The sequence below is a fragment of the Lissotriton helveticus genome, chromosome 10, assembly GCF_964261635.1.
Source record: "Lissotriton helveticus chromosome 10, aLisHel1.1, whole genome shotgun sequence".
NCBI lineage: Eukaryota > Metazoa > Chordata > Amphibia > Caudata > Salamandridae > Lissotriton > Lissotriton helveticus.
The window spans coordinates 1,129,385,580-1,129,403,790 of record NC_136071.1 but is presented as its reverse complement, the minus strand read 5'-3'; the positions used below and the strand labels follow the sequence as shown (position 1 = coordinate 1,129,403,790).

The 18,211-nt window shown below is 46.8% G+C and overlaps 1 protein-coding gene across 1 annotated transcript in view; it reads right to left on the bottom strand.

The window, feature by feature from the left end:
• DYNC1LI1 (dynein cytoplasmic 1 light intermediate chain 1) overlaps positions 1-18,211 on the bottom strand; it is a 528,072-nt gene that overhangs the window by 387,753 nt on the left and 122,108 nt on the right. Inside the window, exon 3 of the mRNA XM_078663930.1 lies at positions 16,756-16,872. Coding sequence (XP_078520056.1) covers positions 16,756-16,872 — 117 coding nt within the window. The remainder of the gene's footprint in view (positions 1-16,755; positions 16,873-18,211) is intronic.

The following is an 18,211-nucleotide window of genomic DNA, read 5'->3' as shown; positions in this document are numbered from 1 at the left end:
GGGTTCAAAGTAATGTTAAAATCTCCGGTTATTATAACTGGCTCTGGAAATCTAAGGAGGTGTAAAAATAATGATTCTAATGCAGAAGGATCGTCACAGTTGGGCCCGTAGTAACCTACTAGTATTATTACAGTACCCCCTATCTCAACTGCTGCAATGGCCCATCTCCCTCCAGAGTCTACTTTCTGCTGTAAAATTTTCACATTCATGGTTTTTTTAAAAAGAATAGAAACACCCCTTATATTCAGTGATTGAGATGTTGAGACTGAAGTTTCTATCCACCATGTTGCAACACACAATAAGGGCCATATTCTGGACCAGGTTTTCTCTACGGTTCCTATTAATGTACTTGTCCCTCAGCCTGTACTATGGTCAGACCATTCTCTAATCACTTTTAGTCTTTCGAGTTTTTCTCCTGCTAGATTGAACCCTGTGACATGTACTAAGCGTATGTCCAGACCTTTTCATCTATTATCTAGTGAAGCGTTACTCCAGGCTTCGGCACGTTCGCCTTGCACCCTGTCCGGCAGTGTAGAAGTTGACCTACCCCTCTATACTGAGTGGCTTACAACTATACTGGCGGATCTGGTGCCTGAGAAAGTTGCCAAACCTGGAAATAAACGTGCCTCTGCTCCTTGGTTTTCATCCAAGCTTAAAGAAGCCCGCCAAAGCTGCAAGAGAGCAGAAAGAATCTGGAGAAAAGATTATAACCCTCGTGAGAGAGAAAAATTTAAAGACCTGACTAGATCTTACCATAAGATGATTTGGAGCGAAAAAAAAACCTACTTTGAACGTCGGATAGATGATTCGGATAACTCCTGTAAGGAGCTTTTTAATATTGTCAGAGACTTCACCTCTCCGTCGCTGGCCAAGTCTGCTCAGGGTCATTCCAAATCTTGGCTGAATGAACTAGCTCATTATTTTGTTGACAAAATAATTACCATTCAAGCCGACCTTGCAACTTTTTCTAAACAGTTTCGGGTAGTTGATCCGGATGCTATTTCTTTTGTGAATCCCACTCTTTGGGAATTTCCGCAGTTAAGCCTTGCCGCTTCATTAGACTATCTGACAGGCTTGAAATCGGGCTCCCCTTTAGATCCCTGCCCGGTCTCTTGTCTTAATAAAATAGCCTCTGTGCTAAATAGTCCTATCAACTCTATGCTAAATTCCTCTTTTTCTTCTGGCATTGTTCCACAGGCTTGGAAGAGTGCGCTTATTCTTCCACTAATTAAAAAACCAACTTTGGATCCCATCATACACGCCAACTATAGGCCTATTTCTCTCCTCCCTGCTCTGGCAAAGGTGGCGGAAAGGCATGTGCACCGATCCATCTCAGATTTCATCGAGAATAACAACATGTTGCACAGTACTCAATCTGGGTTTCGTGCGAATTACAGCACAGAAACCGCTTTACTGGAAGTCACCACCGCCATTAGAGAGGTCTTAGACTCGGGAGCCAAGGCCATGTTGGTTATGCTAGACTTGTCGGCGGCGTTTGACACCGTTCCCCATGACACTCTCCTAATTCGACTCTGGGATTGTGGTCTTAGGGGGACGGTGTGGAACTGGCTTAGGTCATTTCTAGCCAACCGCCGGCAAACGATCTGGGCGCCACCTCACTCCGCAGCTATGTCAGTCCTGGAAGTGGGGGTCCCTCAGGGGTCTATGCTTAGCCCCCTGCTTTTTAACATCTTTATGGCCCCCCTTGCAGAGGTTGCGGAGTCGTTTGGCGCTCAGATCGTGTCTTACGCTGATGACACCCAGCTCTTGTTCACCCAGAACAAGAATGAGATGTTTGATGGGGCACGCATCAGAGGCTGTTTAGAAGCAGTCTTTGATTGGTTCAAGAGACACGGCCTGAAATGCAACTCCGATAAATCGGAGCTGCTTTTTTTTGGGTGTGTCTCTGAACCAAATTGGAAAAGTTGGTGGCCCCAGGATCTTTTCCCTCCTACCAATGCTAGTACCAGGGTTAAAAATCTTGGTATCATTGTGGACAATGAGTTGACTTTTGGACCCCAAATAGCCAGTCTTGCAGGGAAATGCTTCGGTATCCTGAGGATGCTCAGGAAATTTCTTCCTTTGATTTCCGTGAATCATCGCAGGGTTATCGTTCAAGCACTGGTAGGGTCTCGCCTGGACTATGTAAATGCCCTTTATTTAGGTCTTCCTAAATACTTGGTAAGGAGACTTCAGGTTGTGCAAAATTCAGCTGCACGGGCCATTTATGGTCTTCCTAGACGAGCGAGCACTTCTAACCTGCTTAAGGAATTGCACTGGCTCCCTATAGCCAAAAGGGTGCTGTTCAAGAGCCTGACTCTAACTTATAAGGCTCTTCACGACCTGGGCCCCAGGTATATTAGTAAACGGCTCGCTCTGTACAAACCGAGCAGAGCTCTTCGCTCTGCCTCCCTGCTCAAAATGTGCGTTCCATCCATCAAACGCACTCGTCAAGGGGGGCGCTCGTTTCACTACCTGGCTCCATGTGCCTGGAATGAATTGCCTTTTGATCTGAGACAGGCCCCTAGTCTGATGTCTTTTAGAAAAGCATTAAAAACCTGGCTGTTTAGCTAGGAATTGTGAAGTCTTTTATTCCCAGTTATGTTTTCTTTCCAATAAAGGTCCTCTTCGCCAAAGCGCCGGGACACTCCTTTGTGAGTAGCCGTTGCGCTATAGAAGAACCCAATTAACATAACATAACATAACATAACCTATTCTTCTTAACTAGCTCAAGCATTTCGCTTTCGGTTAAGTGTGTCTCCTGGAGTATAATGTTCCCGCATCAGCGTCCCGAAGATACTGCAAGATTTTATTAGCGCGAGGTCTGGTGCGGAGACCATTAACATTCCAGGATAAGATCCTGAGCCTACTCATAGCTCTGAGAATAGGGGTTACAGAGAAAAACTGCCAGTTTGTACAATTCCACGTTTATCTGCCAGTTAGAAATGAGAAAAAACTTACAAAGATACAATGATTGGAACTCGATCGGAAGTAGATATTTTTTTCTATTTTTATTGTGCCCCTTCACCCCCCAGTGACCCCCCGTACCCCCCGCCCCTCTCCCATGGGAAACCCTTGAACTCACTATCCGGAAGTTTGTGCCCCTGCTCTTCCCCGTTCCCACCTCATGTGCCTCTCATTTTATCATGCTTGCTCGCCTTACAGCTTTGTTATATATTTTTATTTTTTTTATTTTATTTGTATTTGAAAGATTGTTGTTTTTATTATCCCATCCCAGGAGATAAGCCAACAACTATATTTTTTATTTTACTCTTTTCTTTTTTATATTGTGAGTGTCTATATTTGTGTATATTTTTTCATTTTTGCAGTGTTGACTAAGCCTAAGCCTATAATAGTAGGGGATGCTTTGGGGAGAGATTAAGAGCCCGTTGAAGAATAGAGCATCTTATACCACTCAACTGGTTTCCTTCTCCTTCCTGCTACCAAAAGGCATTAACAGCTCGTCTGCAGCCTGCACTGATCGAATATTGTGCATTTTGTTGTCCAACATTATCTTGAGAGATGCGGGGAAGCCCATCTGCACCGTAGCACCCAGCCTACGAAAAGCGTCCATTCTTCTACCTAACTCCCACTGTTTGTCAAGAGTAAATCTAGACAGGTCGGAGCGTATTTGGAAGTTAAATCCTTTGCCTGCTAGTAATTTTTGCTTTAAGGCAAGGTTCAATATTTGCTCTTTCAAGGAGTAGGTGTGAAAGTTGACAAGGATTTTCCTCGGCTTAGTCCTCTGCGGGTTGCGCCTGAATGGGTCTCTATGGATACGTTGTATATCAGTTGCTAGGTCCTCGTTAGAGTGCAGGAGGTTAAGAGATTCTTTTAGTAACAAGATAATGAAGCTCTTGATGTCTGTGCCTTCGCTGCCTTCAGGAACATTCAAGATGCGTATATTGCTTCGCCTAGCGTTGTTCTCCACAACCTCCATTCTCTCCGATAAGGCCAGATCATCCATTTTTAACTTCAGAATATCTTCCTGAGTACCCTCAGCTCGCATAGAGATTTGTCCCACTGTTTCTTCTAAGGCTTGAGTTCTTACCGATAGGCTGACAATCTTTTCGTCTAGGGACTCGCAGAAATTCCTTATTTCTCTTTGGTTTGAGGCTGACTCCACAAATCTTTGCTTAATCTCAGCAGATAGCGCTGCAAACATCTGTTGCAATGAGGCGACAGAGATAGGAGCAGAGCTAAAATCCAAAGCTCCATTTGCCTCCAGGCAGGAAAGAGGACCGCCGTCACCGGCGGCGGGATTAGGAGCTGGATTGGAAGCAAAAAGAGGCTCAGAAGGTGCTTCGGTTTCCAAGCTATTTACAGAATTTTCCAAGTCTGTCCTTCTAGGAGGATCTTCACCACTATTTTCTGAAAGTAAGGACGCTTGAGACGGTGTTGTAGCATGAGCTACCCCAGACCCTGAAGCAGTGACTTCAACAACTGAACCTGCTTGCGCAGTCTGGCTATTAGGTAGATCTCCTCCTCCCCCTGAACAAGGATGTAGTAGAACATCAGAGTCAAATTCCTCAGGCTGAGCTATACTAACACTGGGGTGGGCTGGCGCTGGAGCTAGAGCTGGTTCGTATTCAAACGACGCCATTTCACTAACCTCAGGGTTTAATTCGATAGGAATATTATCCCTCAATAGGTGTTCTTGTCCTATTTCCAGCACCTGTGGGATAACCTTAAAGTATGAGCGCAGCGATGGGGTAAGTCAGTCATTATCAGAGACAGAAGGGAGTGGAGGTTATAATAATTCCTGAGCACGTAGGCACTGAAATCTTACATAGCTTTGTACAAGATGAATTCAGTTCCAAGTCAGCCAGAGCTATCCTCCTCTGGCGTCGTCTGAGATGGTGTCAACATGGCAGGAACCAACATGGATCATGGCACTGGGTGCGGGATCGACTCCTGTTTTAGAGCTGAACCTAAAGAACAAGTTACTTACCTTCGGTAACGCTTTTTCTGGTAGATACTATATCTGCCTGTGGATTCCTCACCTTGTGAATACCCCCTTGCGTCAGCAACATTCGGAAATTCTTTTTTCGTAGCCTCGCGCCGACGTGGACTCCTGACGTCATAGAGACACGACCTCGCTTGCGACTCCGCTGACGTCACCGACGCCTATAATAGGCCCACGCCGGCGTGATGACATCAGTTCCGCCCTTTTTTCCGTGCCATCGAGGCACACGGACGGACCAATGACAGTAGAAATATACAAGTATACACAGTACACAGTACTCAAGGCAAAACACACAGTGTTAAGCAAAAGCAGGAAAGCAACTGAAACATTTCCTTGACAATAAAATATATATATATATTACACTACAGTAACTCTGGCATAGAAGAGTGGACAACGGGGAGGCGGGTGGGTCGGTGAGGAATCCACAGGCAGATATAGTATCTACCAGAAAAAGCGTTACCGAAGGTAAGTAACTTGTTCTTCTGATAGATACATCTGCCGTGTGGATTCCTCACCTTGTGAATAGAGTCCCACAGCAGTCCCCACTCCCGGAGGAGGGCGTCCACTCTTCTAAACCAGGAAATCCTGAAGGACAGAGCGCGCAAAATGGCCGTCCCTCCTCACTTCGGAATCCAAGCAGTAATGCTTCGCGAAAGTGTGGAGGGAAGACCAAGTCGCCGCCCTACAAATATCCTCCACAGGCACACCTCTAGCCAATGCTGAGGTTGAAGACTTAGCTCTAGTTGAATGAGCCCTTATACCCTCTGGTGGTTCCTTACCGGCCAAAGAGTAGCAGATCTTTATGCAGAGGACGATCCATCTCGATAAAGTCCTTTTATGGACCGCCCTTCCTTTCTTGCAGCCAGCAAATCCAACGAAGAGCTGGTCTTCCAAGCGAAAGTCCTTGGATCTGTCCAAGTAAAAGGACACCGCCCTCTTAGGGTCCAGACGGTGCAGTCTCTCCTCCTCCTTGGAAGGGTGAGGGGGAGGATAGAAGGTAGGTAGGGTAATGGACTGTCCTAGATGGAAGGGAGTTACCACCTTAGGCAGAAAAGCAGCCCTGGTCCTAAGAACCATTCTATCAACATGAATGGTCAGGAATGGGGGCTTGGAGCTAAGAGCTTGAAGCTCACTAACCCTCCTTGCCGAGGTTATTGCCACCAAGAAGACTGTCTTAAGGGTAAGAAGCCTCATGGGACATTTGTGGAGAGGCTCAAAGGGAGCCCCCATCAAAAAGGTCAATACAAGATTTAAATCCCACTGAGGCACAATGAAAGGTGAAGGAGGGAACATATTAGTAAGACCCTTCAAAAACCTTAAGACCACAGGAGACTTAAAAAGAGAGGGCTGGTCAGGCAAGCAGAGAAAAGCCGACAGCGCCGACAGGTAACCCTTTACCGTGGCAACCGCCAGACCCTGCCGCGCCAAAGAAAGAGCAAATTGTAGAACATTAGACAAATGGGCCCTCAAAGGATCAACAGACCTTTCCCCACACCACGTGACAAATTTCGCCCATCTATAAGAATAGATGGACTTAGTGGAGTCACGCCTGGCTGACAAGATGACATCCACAACGTCAGGCGGGAGGGAAAAGGAATTCAGGTTGCCCCGCTCAATCTCCAGGCATGAAGGTGCAATGTCTGGAGGTGGGGGTGTAAAACCTGCCCCTCCATCAGAGAGAGGAGGTCTGCCCTGAGAGGGAGACGGAGCGGCGGGTGAGAGGAGAGGTGGAGTAGATCTGTATACCACACCCTTCTTGGCCAATCCGGAGCGACCAATATGACTTGGGCCCGGTCTTGGCGAATCTTCCTCAGAACCCGAGGAATCAAGGGTATGGGGGGAAACGCGTAAAGGAGTTGATCTTTCCAACTCAACTGAAACGCGTCCCCCAAGGCTCCTTGCATCGGATACTGGAGACTGCAGAACGACAGGCAGTGCGCATTCTCGCGAGTGGCAAACAGGTCCACCCGAGGAGTCCCCCACATCTGAAAGATGTCGTGAACCACCTCCGGGTGCAGCCTCCACTCGTGGTCGGCAGAGAACTGCCGACTGAGACTGTCTGCACGAACGTTCAGAACACCGGCCAGATGATTTGCCATCAGACAAATCTGATGGTCCTGAACCCAGGACCAGAGACGCAGAGCCTCTCTGCAGAGACACTGCGACCCTACTCCTCCCTGCTTGTTGATGTACCACATCGCAGTCGTGTTGTCCGTCAGGACTTGAACAGACTGACTGCGAAGGGAAGGGAGGAAGGCCTTGAGCGCCAAACGTATCGCCCGCAATTCTAGAAGGTTGATGTGAAGCAACCTTTCCTCTGGAGACCAAAGGCCTTTGACCTCCAGATCCCCCAGATGAGCACCCCACCCGAGAGTGGATGCATCCGTTATCACCGTGGCCACCGATGGGGGAAGTTGAAAAGGCTTTCCTTGGGACAGATTGCCTTCCACGCCCCACCAAGACAGATCCGCTGCAGCTTCTCTGGAGATCCTCACTGACTCCCTGAGGTCTCCGCTGTGCTGATACCACTGCCTGCGGAGACACCACTGGAGCGCCCTCATGTGCCAGCGTGCATGGTTGACCAACAGAATGCATGAAGCCATCAGACCGAGCAGGCGAAGGACCTTCAGGACTGGAACGACCGCTCCATTGTAAAACAAAGGAATCATCTCCCGTATGTCGCGAATCCTTTGAGGGGGAGGGAATGCACGACATACGGTTGTGTCCAGTACCGCACCTATGAACAGGTTGCGCTGGGAGGGCACCAGGTGAGACTTGGGTACATTTATTGAAAAACCCAACCTGTACAACAACTGGGTTGTCTCCCGCAAATGATGGAGCACTCTCTCTGACGACCCCGCTTTGATCAGCCAGTCGTCTAAATAAGGGAATACCGGAATCCCTGACCTTCTGAGATGTGCCGCCACCACTGCCATCACCTTGGTGAAGACTCGAGGCGCAGTAGTAAGTCCAAACGGAAGGACCGCAAACTGGTAGTGCTGCGATCCCACCGTAAAACGGAGATACCTCCTGTGCGACTTCAGGATTGGGATGTGAAAGTAAGCATCCTGCAAGTCGAGTGACACCATCCAGTCTTCTTCTTGCAGCGCTTGAAGAACCTGAGCAAGGGTGAGCATCTTGAATTTCTCCTGTTTCAGATAGAGATTCAAGATCCTGAGATCCAGGATTGGACGAAGCCTGCCATCCTTCTTCGGAATCAGGAAATACCGGGAGTAGCATCCCTGACCCCTTTCCTGCTCTGGGACCACCTCTATCGCACCCTTTCTTATCAGAGTTAAAACTTCCTCTTGCAGAAGAGACAGATGCTCCTCGGAGCAATACCCTTGGCAAGGAGGGAAATTGGGAGGGAATTCCCGAAAGGGAAGGGCATACCCATTTTCTACAAGATTGAGAACCCAAAGATCTGACGTAACCGATTCCCAATCCTGTAGAAAATGGGTAAGCCGGCCCCCAACCGGACCCACATGATCCTGAATGTCGGATCTAGGGCTGCTTCTCAGGGGCAGGAGGGTTGGAGGAAGTGGAGGAGGAAGAGACCTGACGTCCACGAGGACGCACTCTTTGCTTTCCCCTGTAGGACCTGTATAAGGAGTTTTGCTGCTGCTGTTGTTGCTGCTGCTGCTGCTGGCCTTGCCGGGAATTCCGAAAGGCAGGACGGCCAAAACCTCTGAATCTTCTGCCAGTTGAAGAACCTCTCATTTGGAGACCCAGGGATTTAGCAGTCGCCTTGCAATCTTTAAACCTCTCAAGGGCCGCATCAGCCTTCTTCCCAAAAAGGCCTGAACCATCGAAAGGAAGATCTAATAATGTCGCCTGAACATCAGCCGAAAAGTCAGAGGATTTCAACCAGGCAGACCTCCTAGTAGCGACAGCAGTGCCCATAATGCGCGCCACAGAGTCTACAGTATCCAAACCGCTCTGAATGACCTGGCGAGCCGCTGCCTGAGCGTCAGAGATGACTTCCTCAAAATCCTTCCTGCTGTCATCAGGAACTTTTGGAACCAGAACATGTAAAGAGTCCATCAGAGCGTGTAAATATCTCCCCATCAAGCAAGTGGCATTTGATGACTTCAATGCCATACTGGCAGAGGAGAAGGACTTCTTTGCCACCTGATCCTGCTTCTTTGCTTCCTTCTCAAAAGGAACCTGAGGGAAAGCACTAATGTTCTTTTTGGAGCATGCAGCCTGAATGATCAAACTCTCCGGTGAAGGGTGAGAGGTTAAAAAGGCAGGATCATCAGGGGCAACCCTGTATCTTCTGGCTACACTTTTAGAGACAGCTGGAGCAGACAAAGGTTTTTTCCACACCTCCAGAATGGGCTCTGTTAGAGCCTCATTGAAAGGAAGAAGAGGTTCCACCACTGAACTCGGAGAATGGAGTACTTCAGTCAGAATATTAGATTTGAATTCTGCTGTAGGCAAAGTCAACTTAAGCAGACTGGCAGCCTTTCTCATAATCAAATGATAGGGTTGAATGTCCTTAGAAGGAGTACTAGAACCTGATGGTAACTCCCACTCTGGAGAGAAATCCAGGCTTCCTGCTTCTGCCAAATCTTCAAAAGTATCTTCATCCAACTCACCCTCCTCGAGATCAGATTGTGAGTCCAAAAACCTCCTTTCCTCCAGAAGGCGCTGAGCCTCTCTTCTGGATCTCATCTTGACCCGTTTTGCCCTCGGATCCACCATCGGCTCCGACGGATTCGGAATCGACGTCGGGATCGAATTCGCAGGTTCAGAGGGATGTGTTCTAGGTCGACCCGGAGCTGGCGAAGCCGGAACCGGCGTCGACGGCTTCGGTGGAGCCGGAAAATGCCACGGCGGCGTCGGAGCCGGCATGTAAGGCATAAACGGAGCCGGAGGGTAGGAGTGAGGGACTCCTAAGTTAAACGCCAAAGGACCCATGGGACCCGAAGGTGCACCAGAGGGGTACCATGACCTCGAAAAGACTCCATACATCGCGTTGAGAAACGCAGAAGGGTCCTGGCCTGGGGCAGGAAATGGTGGATGAAAACCTTCAGGCCTGTCTCGAGGAGCGTTCGGATTCGGCTCACTTAAGGGCTCGGAACCCTCATCCTCATGAGGCTCCTCCTCATCTCGGACCGGGGACGGCGCCGGAGATGGATTCGGAGCCGGATTCGGAGTCGGAGACGGAGCCGGAGACGGCGCCCGTGACTCAGAAGGGGAAGCCTCACCTTCAGGTTCTGGATCCGAAACTTCAATGGTCACCACCTTCGAACGAACCTTCGGTGACCTCGACCTCGACCCCGACTCCTTACCAGAACGACGTCGGGACTCATGTCTCCTCTTCTTATGTTTCCTCTTCTTTGAAACATGGTCCGAAGCCGACTTCGAAGACGACCTTCCTCTAGATCTAGACCTGGACCTCGATCTCGACTTCGACCTCGCCCTTCGAGAACGAGACTTCGACGATTTTCCTTTTCCAGCTTTCATTTTAGCCACCAGGAGCTTCGCCTCTCTCTCCCTCAGGGCCTTCGGGTTCATTTTCTTACACGAAGAGCAGTCCTCCACATCATGGTCCGAGCTCAAGCACCAGATGCAGTCGCTGTGTGGGTCGGTAATGGACATCATTTTGCCGCATTCTCTGCAGGGCTTGAAGCCGGTCTTTTTTGAAGACATTGTCGAAAAGACAGGATACAGAGACGCAGAAATTGTTAATAATAAAGACAACAAAGTATCCGTTGGCTACAGAGATTCCCGATAACCGTTAGCGTCGACGACGCGGAAAAAAGGGAACTGATGTCATCACGCCGGCGTGGGCCTATTATAGGCGTCGGTGACGTCAGCGGAGTCGCGAGCGAGGTCGTGTCTCTATGACGTCAGGAGTCCACGTCGGCGCGAGGCTACGAAAAAAGAATTTCCGAATGTTGCTGACGCAAGGGGGTATTCACAAGGTGAGGAATCCACACGGCAGATGTATCTATCAGAAGTGGGTTCAGAAGGCTTAGCTGGAGCGGAGAAAGCATTAATCCAGCTGGAGGCCTTTGCAATTTGTGGGGACACAATGAGCACCAGAGGAAACCGGTAAGGTGCTAAAGATGCAAAGCATTGAAGTATACAAGGGGCATGCCCTCTTCAAATGTCACAATCTGTTGTGGTGTCGCCGATAGACCCGTAAACTCAGATTGCACTGGAATTAGTGGCAAGATTGGTTCCTCAGCAGAGGACCAGGAAATAGACCCCAGATAACCTTGACATCCTTGAGACTTCTCTTAGGAAGAGTGGAGAGGCAGGGATGAAGCCTACTTGAACTTCTTATGATACTTCTTCAGCTTGGATATTAACTGAATACTTGGAAGTCGACAAAGGTCGGTTCCTGTAGGAGGCAGGCTTAGTATATGTTGCACACTTATTTAAGTGAGACACTTTGCAATAATCCAGACAACCCTTATGTGGATTTCAGTGGTTTTAGGCAACCACAGAAAGCTCTCTAAGTGGTAGTTGTGGAGAGCAGCTTTCAGCCTTAGTCCAGAACGAGTGTTAAGCAGCTTTTTTTACCAGATCTAATCATATAGTGTAGGTTCAATGGAAAAAAAACTGTGTATTTATAAAAATATGTCTATTTAGTACACAGGAAGCAGGGTGCATAGGTGCAAAGTGACCTCAGAAAACCGCCCTAGACCACAATGGAGGACTTCAGAAAAGAGGACGCTGGTGAAGACCGTGCAAGAGTCCGGTGGAATCCAAGGGTGGATTCTTGAATAGAAGAACCTGCAAGCAGAGGAGACAGAGTCTATGCCGCTCAGTAGTGACCAGGAGGCACTGAAGAGCAATGACCACCAATGATGAAAGATGCAGGAGTGAGGACGGCGACCTTGTTGCTGCAGCTGTGAGGACCAGGCGACGCTGAGGAAGACCACTAGCCTTGCATGAGCTGTCCCCTGTAGGAAGTCGAGAACCAGAGGGTCGGTGTCCGGCGGGAGCACCAAGAAGCCTTGGCAACAGCAACAGACGTGTTATTTATTTATTTCAAAGTTTTATATAGCGCGAACAAGATCTTTGCAGATATCAGAGCACTTTACAAGGACATGGGGTGATAGCATAATAGTAGGTAATAGTTGAGGTAGTTAGGTACGATATGCAAAATTACATAGGTAGGTCAAAATAAGAGGTAGGTCATAGTTGAGGTAGTATAGGTACACGGTGCATAGTCAAACAGGTAAACCAATAATAAGAAAGTAAATAAAGAGGGTGCATATACTTGTTTAAGCGTGCTTAAACTACTTTTGTAAATAGCATAGAGGTACACGGTGCATAGTCAAACAGGTGCGCCAATAATATAAAAATACATAAAGAGGGAGCATATACTTGTTTAAGCGTGCTTAAACTACTTTTGTAAATAGCATAGAGGTAGGCATAGTTGAGGTAGGAGAGTACAGGGTGCATAGTCACGCCGGAGAATCAATATTATAATAGTAGGTAATATTTGAGGTGGTGTTAAACGATGAAGGAGCAATGCTGGGACCAGCGAGGTTCAAGGGACTCAACAAGTGTAGGAGAGTCAGAGTAGGCCCCGAGCAAGCATTGGAGCCCACTGCAGCAACAGAAAACAATCGAGAGGACCCACAGACCAAAGGCACAGGAGTCGCAAGAGGACCTAGAGCAGCTCACCAAGGATGAAGGCCCACAGTGCAGAGGATGAGGTAAGGATGAAGATCTTGGCAGGAAGAGACGCTGGTGCTTCTCGTAGCTCGAAGATCTATCGAGTGCAGAGTCAACAAGCCTTGGCAACGGTAAGTCGATGCGGTGCACAGGGGTTCGGTCCCAGCGGTTCCGACAAGGGATGATGGCCTCAAAACTGCAGAGGACAGGTCAAGCCTCAAGGGAGTTGCAGAACCACCATCTAGCACCCGCTTGCCCAGGCTACAATGGTAGGCCTATCGTCACAGTTTGAGCCGCCGCTCAGGGGTGCCATAATATATGCTGCAGCTCGTGGGAGACCCCTGGTGTACCTATGCCCTGCCTACTTTAGTACCATATACTAGGGACTTACACAGTAGCCAATTGTGGAGGTACCAAGGTATTTACCATAACAAATGTAGGTTGGGATCCTGATTATCAGGATTCCAGCCAGACTAGTCCAGAAAAAACATACTGACACCAGCAAAAAGTGGGGGTAACCTTGAAAGCAGATCCTACTTTCCTACAGTTCCCAACACCAACAACTGGACCAGGTACTAGGTTATGGGATGGAGATTAGTTTGGGGATATGGCAACATTAACACCAGCTTCAATTTCTCCAGTGATGAAACAAATTAAAAAATGAATGAATTGCTTTTTTATTTAATTTTATTTAAAGTCAAAGTGTTAAAAAAAAGAAATAATAATTGCTTAGGTAAGTTCTGGAATCTTTCACAGATGTGGAGCTATTCAGTGTTGATGAACTGATGATCACTGAAGAATCCCTTAGACAAAGAAAATCAAATAGTCATTGGCCCAAAAAAGGCAATAATGCCCTCCACTGAAAAACAATTGCAAACGTACACCAAAAACAAAAACTGCAACGAAAAGTTCAATAGCCTGCTGTTATTGTGCAAAGAAAGAAGCATAATTCATAGCAAGTTAGCTGCACTTTTTTAAGTCTTATTCAAAAGAAACAATTACTCTTCCTTCCAATTAGACATCCATGCTAAAAAAAAAATACTTAAGTTCCCAGGTGATATTCGAGGTACCCACAGATCCTACCAGTGAAACTGAAGGCAACTGGATCAAAGACAGAGATGACAGTGCCTTGCGTTTTGTGAAATATCTATGGATGTTACGGTCATAAGGCATTCATTTTATTCTTGTTGGAACATAAGCAAATGTAGAACCATAACAAGCATTTGCAATGAAATAGGTCTCGCATTTGCGAGATTTAGAGCTGTTGGCGGTGTAAATGACAATATCTTTTACCTCTGTGCTTTCCTTTAGAGTGAAGTGGCCTTTGGGACATTAGAAGTGTTTAGCAATGCAGTCTTTTATCATGACCCAATAAAAAAAAAGAGAATTACATTCCAAACCTGTTGCATGGTGTACAAATCATTACACAACATGGGCCCCAGCTATCTAGCCCAAAAGTTGGTCAGATATACACCGGCCAGGCCCCCTAGGTCTAGCCATCAAGCACTTCTCTGTACTCCCTGTGTCAAACTGGAACGCACAGGAGGCAAAGCTTTCTCCCATCTAGCCCCCCAGTACTAGAACCAACTCCCCATACAGATGCGCAAGTGCACACATTTCTTAGCCTTCAGGAAACTTCTAAAAACTGACTTGTTCTAGTCCTCCTCGGTATGGCCATAAGCAGTCTCAGCGCAGAGATACCCCGCACGGGGTGATTCAGGCGCTATATAAGTCACATAAATAAAAACTCCCACTATCCTCTTCTGTGAATATGCATTTCATTCTCTGTCATCAGAACTTAAGGCGTCCGTTGGAGGAGTGCTCTGATGGAGAGAAATACGATCTGGGCAAGTGAGATAATTCATCGAGTGCATCAGAAGTAATGGTAACTAACTCGTGCATGAAACTGTGTGCATTCTACCTTCAGTCTGTAATTGCACCACAGGCTGGGGTAGGTATATTGCAGTCTCAGTCGCATTGATGTCCATTGATTGTCACTAACGCACTGGAAATGGTCTGTTCTTTGTAACAATGCATTTTACAAAAATGCACAAAGTGCGGATTATTATCCTGGCCCTTGATATAGGACATCCATGTCATTCAGCAGGAGTGGCTCAAATGCCTCTTTTCTTCTTACAAAGAAAAAACGAAGCCCAAACCAAAAACATACTACCAAACAAGCATTGGCATTGCCAATAGGTCTCGCTTGTGGGACCTTATAAGTATTTAGTTTTACAGCACAATATCCGATTATGCAACAAGGATATTGTGCTGCAAAACTAAATACTTATAAGGTCCCACAAGCGAGACCTATTGGCAATGCCAATGCTTGTTTTCCTCAAGCGGCAAGCGGTTTACCTCAAGGGCAAGCGGTTTAAGGACATAAACGTATTTCCCATAACAGCACTGAACATTAAAGTTTCACTTTGTTTTAATAATTTGCTGCTGATTTAGCCATAAGGCGGAGAGAATCACTGATGTTTAGTTTGGATGTAAGCCCCGAGATTAGAGCACGTAAAATGGCTCTTGTGGTGTTTACTTTCGGAGAGGAATGCGGTGATGTATTTCCCTCTGGTTCTGATGTTGGGAGAAGGCAGGATCCTCCTGGCTTCGGACCCTCTGTGAGGCACACACTCAGACTGGAAGAACCATGTGTTGATCTCGGTACCGCAGTTTCCGCATTCCGGCGCGCGCCCGGGCTCAGCTTTGACTACAGAGGCTTGATTGCGCCCAGCTCGGAGCAGCGTGGCTCCGGGCCGTCTGGCGTGATGTGAGCGCATCGGCGTGAACTGAGGCCGCGCACGGGGGAGGGGTTGTAATTACCCGCAGATGCCTAGCACCACAGCACGCACATAGTGCTACAGATGCCTGAACGCTAGGTGAACTCTTCGCCTTGGAGAGCTCTCTATGCACATAGTGTAGGCATGCGGAAATAATGGTGATTGAATAAATCGCAAACAAATGTCATATCTGACCATGTTTTCGAATATCAGTCTCTATATAATTAAATAATATATTGTGTCTTACAGAAGCTGAATTTTACATGTCTGTTTACAGTAGTTGCTTTAGTTACTCTTTATGGCAGAGAGAAATATAATATGTAACAGAGCGTTTTTGCATTCCCAATGAATGGCCTTTGCTGATGCTGAATTCAGAGTAAAAAAAATCAGGGCGTTTTCACGCCTGGAATAGTGACACGACATTGTATTTTAATATCTAACTGTTACTATGCCTTTCGTCGTGGTAATAGGGTTCCGTTGTTAGCAGTGTTTCCTAGTGGCACACGTATTAAAATGGCAAATCCAACTCCAACAGATGGCCTGGCCGTGAAGCAGGGGGCGGGGCAGCGCTGGGGAAGCCTGTGGGAGGGTGATTGATGCCTTTGATGTGGGGAGGGAGGAGAGCCTTTTGCGAGCAGATGTCCGTGAGGTGTGGGAGGAGTGCCTGATGCGCGTTCACGTGGTTCACGTGAACTTCATGAAAACGCCAGCAAAAAGCTGGTGGTTTCATGATGATTTTCGCTACTTGAATTCTCGCTCCGCTCGATGCGCATGCGCGCATCGATAGGTCGCGAGACCTAAAAATAAAGCCCAACTAACTGTGGACATCGAAAAGTGCAAAAAGCTTTTAAAAAAACAATGAGCAAAGGAGCGGGAAGCACAGCGCAGGGGGCATCACTAAAAACTGTGGCATTAAGAGAAGGTGGGAGGGAGGAATGCTATAGTAAAATCTAAGCAGCTATGGCCAATTGTAACAGGGCAGGAAAACAAGAAACAAATAGTTCCCTCAAGAACAGAAAAAGAACTAAAGCATAACAAGACAGTACTTCGTCCCTGCTGCGTGGGAGGTGAAGAGAAAAAGGAGGGACAAAGAGGCAGAATTGACCATTAGCAAGCAAGTATTTTTAAAGAACAATGAAACAAACAAATCAAAAGCAGACGGATGGCTTTAGCCTGCAAGAAAGTTACAACTAAAAGCAGCACAGTACAACCAGAAACCTCAGGTGCATTATCTTAATTCAGACAGGATGCTTTAACTGTGAAACTCGAGCCCCATAGCCATCTAGATTTAATTAAGTTTTTATACATTTTAATAATTCCGAAATTTGAAAGGTGTTGCAGACTTAGAATAAAAGAAACCAAACTTACCATCTCTATCTTCATCATGAACATTGATGTACAAATACTCCATTCCTCGCCCCTTCTTATATTCCTCTATACCCTGAAGTTTGCCAATAAGGCTAGTTTTTCCCGCTCCATCTTCACCTGCAAAAAACACAAATATGTAAGCTCAATGGCAAGTAAATGCATTGATGAGTAATTACATTTAGACTAGAACTGTTCTACTTTCACGAAATAGATTTGAGGTATGTAGATAAATATCTTTGCAGTTTTCAAACATGTTTACTTTATGGATGTAGGCTGTAATGTAGTGGCATCAGCGCTAAGACCTGGCCACTCGCTAGCATACAGGGTTTAAAAGACATCCGCTGGGCAGAGTATTGAGATCTTGTTTTTCACTTGCTGCACAACAAGTGTTCTGGAGATTCTAAGGAGGGAAGCAAATTCATCCACCTCTTCAATACTCTCAATAAATTAAGCTTCCAGCCACACCTCTGTATTTTTGTAACTAGACATTGAGCCTCATCCTATCACTGATCAGGCTCCGCCTAGTTTCCTATCCACCGTACAAGTGTTGCTTAACATTTGTGAACATATCCGTATTTATCCTTTAGCTCTTTGGTTACTTACTTTGTGACCTCCATTTTAGAAGGGCACTGTAATTCTTTGAGAGTTTCATAGTAGGAGAGTTGGGCCGTTAAATACTACAAATACCGTGCAAACTATGCAAAAAGATCTGGTGGAAGAAATCACGTGGACACTACAAGCCACAAACAAATCCTGATGAGGCCATCTGGTGTTTGACACCTAGTCAGAGAGCTCCAAAGCTGCAGCTTGCTACGGTAATACCCACTCACAAGCACAACCATGGGGTTAACTAATTTACAAAGCATTGTGACCGGCAACAACAGGGAAAACACAAATCCTGGAAGATTAACAGAACCTGGACTCTGTATTCAGACAGCTGGATCCTTTGTCCAATCCACCCCCTGACATAAAATACCCAAGTAATAATACACCAAGATGCCAAGGAGACAGTTGACTCGCAGGGAAATGAAAAGCTCACAGAAAATAGCATTTCTGTTCCGTAACAGAAGTTGCATACTCACCACAGGACAGAACACATCATATTGAGGACGATGACAAAAATAGAACGAGGTGCAATAGTATTTGGTTCTTCATAATGGCAGAAAAGGCAAAGACAAACGGACAATTTTGTCAAAAAGGCCATCCACAGCAGACTAGGTAAAAAGCACAGAGATCTTCCAGCAGGCATCCTCGCACCATTTGTGGACCTCCACGCCAAACCAAGATTCTAGAAAGATGCTTGGACAATGAGCGGCAAACTACAACTCAAGGGCAAGCAAATAAATCTTGATAACGATTACACACTAGTTTCCCAAAGAAAGGGTTCCATCTTCAGGGAGCTTACGCACCAATTGCCTTAGCAAGAGTGGGGGATCTGTATTGGAAAGCGGCATAA